This window comes from Lactuca virosa, chromosome 8 (genome assembly GCF_052849685.1).
Source record: "Lactuca virosa cultivar CGN04683 chromosome 8, Lactuca_virosa_CGN04683_v6, whole genome shotgun sequence".
NCBI lineage: Eukaryota > Viridiplantae > Streptophyta > Magnoliopsida > Asterales > Asteraceae > Lactuca > Lactuca virosa.
Genome location: NC_136433.1, coordinates 3,324,149 through 3,332,500, shown reverse-complemented (window position 1 = coordinate 3,332,500; position 8,352 = coordinate 3,324,149). Strand labels below are relative to the sequence as shown.

Genomic DNA, 8,352 nt, shown 5'->3' with positions numbered 1-8,352 from the left:
GCAAGTACAAGGGAGACTCCCATTCAATCATAGGCTGTAAGCAAAAGGAGGGTGAAACTGTACGGGAATACTTCACAAGATTCATAAACGCCACGTTAGACGTACTAGGGCATGATGAGGGGCTCATAGCCGGCGCCTTCACGTGGGGGCTTTTGCCAGGCCCTTTATCGCAAAAACTCATGGGAAAGAAGCCTCTAACACGGGCCGAATTGAAGGAAAGGGTGGAGCGATATTTGAGGCAGGAGGATGGCGAAGCAGCAAAACAGGCCTACTTGAATGTAATGACTGCCAGACACCACAACCCGGGTCACACGGATTTCCAAGGGGGAAGTAGGCACTACGCCCAAGCGAGAAGACCACAGGCTCAGTTCCGACCGTTTACCAAGGATGACAGGCGTGGCCGTCGCCCGGAGGTGTACACGGTGTCGGAGAAGCAGCAGCCAGCCAAATCGCCAAAGAACCGGTACTGCGAGTACCACAAAAGTAAGAAGCATGACACAGCTAACTGTTCGGTATTAAAAAAAGAAATGGAAGAGAAGCAGCTTAAAGGGGACCTGGTGGAAATAGCACGAAGCTTGCGTGCCAAATTTGACGCTGAAAACGCTAAAAACATACCTCGCGAAGGGGTCCAGCCTAAGGAGATATTCATGATACGGAGTAAGAGAAGCAGGGGAGAACAAAAAACGGAACAAGGGACCACCAGAACCCCGATGCGCACGCTCACATTCTCTGTTCAAGACCCTCTCCCGGAGGGATGGAGGGGCGACGATCCACTAGTAATCCAAGCCTCTATCAGGGATGTAACCATACACAGGGTCTACGTTGACACGGGAAGTTCGGCGGACATCATTTATGAGCACTGTTTCCGGCTTCTCCCAGACCGCTGGAAAGACAACCTACGGCCCACGACGGGGAGGCTGGTCGGGTTCACCGGCCATAGCCTATGGCCGCTAGGCACAATTCACCTTCCCCTGACCATAACCAGCCACGATAAGCAGCAAAAGAAAACCGCCCTGATTGACTTTGTGGTCATCCGACATGCGGCGGAACACAATATTATTCTGGGGAGAACAGCTCTCTTAAAGCTAGGAGCGGTTCCATCAACCATGCATGGAGTCATGAAGTTCGACACTCCAACGGGCGCAGCCACAGTACTGGCCACTCCACCGAAAGAATTGCAATGCTTTACAATTATGAAACCAGCAGAGATAACTAAAGAGGCCAAGAAGCTGAGACGTGACCCCGCAAAAGGAAAGGAGGTGATCAACGAGGAACACCCTGACCAGCCGGTCAGTATTGGATGTGATCTCCCGAGTCACATAAGAAGAGCGTTGGTCGACTTGCTCAAGCGGTATAAACACGCGTTTGCATGGACCCCCACGGACATGGTGGGGGTAGAAAGGAAAGTCATTGAGCAAAAACTTGTAATTAAACCAGGAACAAAGGAGGTTAAGCAAAAGAAGAGGGTCCAGGGTGGGGATCGTAATAGGGCAATCAACGCCGAGGTGGCCAAACTAGCAGAAGCTGGAATAGTAAGGGAAGCAATATTCCCGACGTGGATCGCCAACCTAGTTATGGTTCGCAAGCAAGATGGGTCATGGCGAATGTGCATAGACTTTTCCGACTTAAACAAAGCATGCCCTAAAGACTGCTACCCCCTCCCAGAAATTGACCAGAAGGTAGAGTCATTGCAAGGATTCAACCTGAAGTGTTTTTTAGATGCATATAAAGGGTATCACCAGATCTTGATGAGCAAAGAGGACGAGGAAAAAACAGCTTTTTACACGGACCATGGCACTTTCTGTTACACTAAGATGCCTTTCGGTCTAAAGAATGTCGGGGCTACATACCAGCGCCTAGTTGACTCGATCTTTTCCAAACAAATTGGGAGAAACATTGAGGTATATGTGGACGATATGGTGATCAAGAGTCCGCACGAAGACAAGATGTTACAAGACATCGAGGAGACTTTCCGAACCCTAGAGAAAGTAAAGATGAAGCTAAACCCGGCTAAATGCACGTTTGGAGCGGAAGAGGGGCAGTTCTTGGGGTACTATGTCACCAGGCAAGGCATCCAGCCCAGCCCGACCAAGGTGTACGAGTTTATCGAAACGCCAACCCCAGGCACCCTTAGGGACGCGCGGGGCCTAAACGGGAAGCTTACAGCTCTGAGCAGGTTCATCTCAAAATCCGCTGACAAGGCCATGTCGTTGTTCTACACGTTAAAAGGCTGCATCGAGAAGAGCAACTTCCAGTGGACGAACGAAGCAGAAGTAGCACTCCAGAAAATCAAGGAGGCATTACACAAGTTACCCACGCTGGCCAGTCCCGTCCCGGGGGAGACGTTGCAAATGTATCTTTCGACCTCAAACGAAGCGATATCCTCAGTATTAACTGTAGAAAGGGAAGGAGAACAGAGGCCGGTGTATTTTGTAAGCAAGGCACTACAAGGGCCAGAACTCAACTACCCCACCCTGGAAAAGTTAGTGCTGGCACTCATCTACGCGGCACGACGACTAAGGCGGTATTTTCAAGCACATCAGATCGAAGTGCTAACAAACTGCCCCATCAAACAAATACTGCTTAAAACAGAGACGTCGGGCTGGCTAGCGAAATGGGCAATCGAATTAGGGGAGCATGACATAAGTTACCACCCGAGAACAAGTATTAAGGGACAAGCGTTGGCCGACTTCCTGCTAGAAATCCCAGACGAAGGGGGCCTTGTTAAGGAGAAAGTGTGGGCGGTTGAAGGAGCTCCGCTCGACAATAGTTCGTGGACACTATATACGGACGGAGCATCCAGCAGGGAAGGCTCGGGGGCGGGGCTAATCTTGACTAGCCCAGAGGGGGAAGAAGTGACCTACGCCCTCCGTTTTGATTTTCACACATCAAACAATGGAGCGGAGTACGAGGCTCTGCTCGTAGGATTGCGACTAGCCAAGAAAATGGGTGCAAAGGCTGTAACAGCCCTGACTGACTCAAGGCTATCAGCGAACCAGGTCAATGGAAGTTTCGAGGTGAGAGATCAGAGAATGGGAAGGTACGTGAAGATGGTGAAACAACTAATCGAATCGTTTAAGCAGTTCACAATTAGGCATATACCTAGAAGCGAAAACAAGAGGGCGGATGCCTTAAGCAAATTGGCATCCACGTGCTTCGATCACCTATCGAAGAAAGTCTTGGTAGAGGTGCTCCGAGAAAGAAGTATAAACGAACGGCAGGTGAATATCCTAACGACCACTGGACCAACGTGGATGACACCATTCAGGGAATACCTACAAAGAGGGGTGCTCCCGGACGATCACGGCGAGGCCAGGAAGATACGTATAAAAGCGCCCTCATATGCATTAATAAATGGAGAACTATACAGGAAAGGGTTCACAGCGCCATGGATGAAGTGTGTAGACCAAGCCAAAGGGAGAGAGATGCTACAGGAAGCACACGCAGGCCAGGTGGGTGCACACGAGGGGGCACGGGCCTTAACAGGCAAAGTACTACGAATGGGTGTATACTGGCCCACAATACAGCAAGATGCGCTAGAGATAGCCAGGAGATGTAGGGAATGCCAGTCGTACGCTCTAGTCCAAACAAACCCCCCAGCATCATTGCATAACATATCTAGCCCGTGGCCGTTCTACCAATGGGGTATAAATATAGTGGGCCCATTCCCGGAAGCACCAGGGAAGCTGAAATACATGGTGGTGGCCGTAGATTACTTCACAAAATGGATTGAAGCGGAGCCGTTAGCGTGCATCTCAGGGAGACACATGATAAAGTTTGTATGGAAGAATATTATAACAAGGTTTGGGACGCCTAAAGTACTCATCAGTGACAACGGCCTGCAGTTTGCCGAGAACCCATTCAAGGAGTGGTGCACCACCAAAGGGATAAATCAACGATTCACATCAGTAGCGCACCCACAAGCGAACGGACAGACGGAGGTGTCCAATAGAACTATCGTGAATGGGATCAAGAAAAGGTTGGGCAAAGCAAAAGGGAACTGGCCGGAGGAGATACCGACAGTGCTATGGTCATACAGGACCACACCGCGAACGACCACGCAAGAAACCCCGTTCAGCTTGACATACGGGACAGAAGCCATGCTCCCCATGGAATTAACGGTGAGTACACTAAGGGTGGCTAACACGGATGAAGAAAGCAACGCACAGGACCTGAGGATAAACCTAGATATCCTAGAAGAAAAATGCGAAAAATCAGAAATGCGCCAGGCTGCATACAAGCATGCAACAGAAAGGTATTATAACCAAAGGGTAAAGGAGAAAGCGTTCAAAGTGGGTGAGTATGTTCTAAGGAAAAACGAAGCGAGTCGAGCCCAACCCCAAGGCAAACTGGGCCCAACGTGGGAAGGCCCTTACAAAGTCACGGAAGCAAATTGGAATGGCGCATATGCCTTAGAAACGATGGAAGGAAGGCAGATTCCAAGAACGTGGAACGCCAGGAACTTGAAAAACTTTTTCTTTTGAAAAGAAAGAAGTGTAATCCCAGTCGACCGATACGCTGCTTAGTGCGGCACATCCCAAGTACTTAGTGTACACAAGTCCATGCTTAGTGACATGAGTTTGATACTTAGTGTATTTATAGCCCATGGTTAATGTAATGGGATTATTCAAATGCTAATCTTTAATACTTAGTGTATTAACTCTTAACGATTGAAAATGCGTATGTAAATATCCATTCGTTGGGTACTAAGAGCACCCAGTACCAATACTTAGCGTGTCGACAATGACATAGGCGAAGCAGAACGCCTAGCGCATCAGAGCGCTATGTTCTTTTAAAAAAAAAATATAAGAGAGAGTAAGCAACAAACAAGTAACGCTTAGAGTTCGTGATTACACACATAAAACAGAGAATATTGTTCAAAAGCCCATACGTTATACAAACTAAAGGCACCATATGGCCATCAAAAGAAATAATACACGATAGAAACTAAAACATGCAAAGAAATTTTCACGCCCCAAGAGGGGTAGCACACGATGCCGGAGCATCTTCAACAGCATCATCCTCGCCACATGCGACTTCGTTTCCCACAACAGCCATCTGCACAATATCCTGACCCATTGCACTTTCCGGAGTACCCTCTGAACCACCAAACGAGCACAATTCTCGGAGACCCCCAACACCCAATTCACCTAGACCCAACAAGGATGCATGATCCATACTGGCAAAAGATAACAAAGCATCGTTCACACTAACCACGGGACCGACAAAAGCGGCATCAACACTGACATCTCCACCATCAGCACCAGCAGAAGTTTTCTGAACAGACTCAATCCCGGCCATAAAAGCAGCATGTCGGATGAGACTTATCGCGTTAGTAAAGTCCGGATGCTCAATCAATTTATCAACAATACGAACAACACCAACATGCACCAGCCAATCCAAATCCTGACGGGAAGCGTCCAAATCCGATTACAATGACGAATTAAGCTTATCACGATCAGCAGCATCGCGCTCAAGACTTTCCACCTGGATCATCAAACCTTCATTCACCTGAGTCAGGGAGTCGACCTTAGCTTCCAAGACGACTCTAGTTTCGTCAAGGACGGTTTTCTCAGAGGATAGCAATTCACACTTTTGCTCAGACAGACGGAGGTCCTCGCCAAGCTCGCCAAGGCGACGTTCCAGCCCCGTCACGCGTGACTCACAAGTAACGTGGGCGGCCTCCATCTCGCCAAGAGCATGAACACGACGGGAACCCGCGACAAGGTAAAACATGGCTTGCGCAGCAGCATAGGCCACGTTATGAGCAAGCGCAGGATTACCCATAGCCTCCTTATCGCCAACGGCAGCCGGAGAAAAAGCATGGCGGGAAAATTCCAAAGCATTGTTACGAACAGAGAGTCGGGAATCATTGCGGAGATCCTAGGAAGGAACAAAAACAGGAGACTCAGTAGAGCTGTCTCCAGAAACACCACCTAAAGGAACTGAAACTGACCCAGGGCCGCTAGAACCTTTAACCGGGGAAAACTTCGGGGAAACCAATGAAACACCTGGAACAGGAATAGAGGAGAAAGTAGGAGCAACGGGCTGTTCAGTCGCCCCGTCGACCTCTTCGGACTGTTGCGTGTCGTCATCAGGGATCACGACCACACCGGCCGGTGTGGAAGTCATAGAGCTCAACAGACGAGAGAAGCTGCGCCGGGTATGAACTCTTTTGGCAGCGGTTGGCGTGCCGGTCACCGGCTCACCCATGGCTAAGACAGCTTTTCTCTTCGCTTGCATTCGCCGGGCATCCGTGATAATCCCTTCTTTGTTGTCTTCGCTACCCTCCAAGGAGGAAGAGCGAGTACTACCCAGGGGCATGACAGCAGAGATTGGGCGGGCGTGTAAAGGATCCCCCTCCGACGCTGACGAACCTGCAGGAGGGGCGGAAGGGGCAGCAGTTAAGGCAAGCTGGTCCAGTCGGCGGGGTGGAGGAAGCCGATCAGCCAGATCCACCTCACGATACTCTAACTTGCCCTGATAACGCTTCCGTAACACCTCATCCATGGACAGGAAAGATTCAACACCTAGAGATATCAGAACAAGGAATATCAATCACATAGTAGTAACAAGGGGGAGAAGGGAAAAAGAGGGGTGCAGCACTCACCGTCGACGACGGAGAAAAACACCGCCATTTTGCCGCGACGCCTCCAAGAAGGGCTCATCCCCACACCAGAAAGCAGAGCCTCAGAATAATCCTCAGGGGATACTTGCACACACTTCAGATAATCAGCGACACTTTGGTTGTGAGGGAAGAGCTTGGGGATGGTATCGGCAAAAGAATTCGCACGATACCGGCCGCTTCCGACCAACTCCTGGTTTACCCATAGCCACTTGTCCTGCCAATTCTTAGGGGTCCGCCCGTCGGGAACTAAGGTGTGCCCCCCTCGCCGGACCGAAAAGGTGCACTTATCCCCAGTGACGCAGAATCGGAAGAAAAACTTGAAAATAAAGTAATCCGGAAGATACTCGTTGGCCCTACAGATCATCTCAAATGCAACCACTTTGTTGACTGCATTAGGGGTCAGCATCTGAAGACTGCATCCGTCTTTCTGGAAGACTTCCTCTTGAAAATCAATCAAAAGGAAACGGATGCCAGCATCTAGGGTCTTCAAGTAAACCCCAATCTTGCCAGGGGGAGGGGACGAGATACTAGAACCGGGTGCAGGAAACTCTACAACTTCCAAAGAAGATAAGCCATATGTGACCTCCAGTTGACGATACTCAGTGGCGGAAGGGAGAATACCGGGAAGGTTTGCCATGAGAAAGGAAGAGAGAAGAAGACAAGCCAGAAAAGAGGAAGACGAAGAGGGAAGGAGGAAAAGATAAAGAGAAACCGTTTAAAGACCCTTATAAAGAAAAGGAAGAGGCGGGATATTTAAATTCCTGACACGGTGACGTAACTGCCAGTCATCATGCACAGTCACGTCGCCATTAAAGACAGAACGACGGGTAAAGAAAAACCAACACGCGTAAGCTAACTAAGTCCAGAACGCCGTAACTAGCGCTGCAACGCTACGGCTACAGGACTGGGGGACTTGATGACGTGCCTAGGGCAGCACGGCAGAAGCACGAGCCGGACACGCCAACCGGGCCCAGCCCAGCAGGCTTAGCGTCCGCTGGCACCCCCGGGAGTGGAAGGCACAGGCAAAAGGCTCGCGCACGCCAACCGGGCCCAGCCCAGCAGGCTTAGCGTCCGGTGGCGCCCTCGGGAGCAGAACGCACAGGCGAAAGGCTCGCGCCCGCCAAAAGACGCTCCCAGCTCCGAGACAAAAGATACGGTCAGGAGACAAGCAGGAGGATTAGACCATTACCGTTAGAGCCAAAAAGAGCGCCCTAATTGTTGAAGGCGCATGACTCTCCAATCAGCGCCCCTGATCCTGTCTCCCCAAAAAGCGATCTTGTCTGGTACGGATCAGGCAAGGGAGCTAGGTATAAAAGGATACGCTCTCAGACCTACGAGGTAAGCTCTCTGGACTCTCTAAGAGCGTACACCCAAAGATCCTAAACACTCTCTAACTTGACCGTCGGAGCGTTCTTCCGGGAGCTCCTCCCGGAAAGCGGCTGACGGCCTTTTTTCTTTGTGATCTTGCAGAGGCAGCCGAGAATCCAAGTGAACAATACCGATCGAGCCAGGCCAAGGTCGCATCAATGAACCTATAATTGATTTAGATACGGATAACCAAGAACCTGTTACAGTTGAAGAATCACCGGCAGATAAAGTTGACAATGAAAAGGAAAATACGCCTACAAATAGGAAAATATCCATTGTTTGGGATCATTTTCCAAAAGTAGAAGGCGCGAAGAAAACAAAATGCAAATATTGTGGTACATTAATGTCATCTAATA

At 49.9% G+C, this 8,352-nt stretch overlaps 1 protein-coding gene across 1 annotated transcript in view; it reads left to right on the top strand.

Annotated features, from left to right (window-relative positions):
• The window catches only part of LOC145129379 (uncharacterized), a 5,415-nt gene extending 931 nt beyond the window's left edge, over positions 1–4,484 (top strand). Inside the window, exon 1 of the mRNA XM_079064072.1 lies at positions 1–4,484. This exon is cut by the window's left edge and continues 931 nt beyond it. Coding sequence (XP_078920198.1) covers positions 1–4,484 — 4,484 coding nt within the window.
• The last annotated feature ends 3,868 nt before the right edge of the window (positions 4,485–8,352 follow it).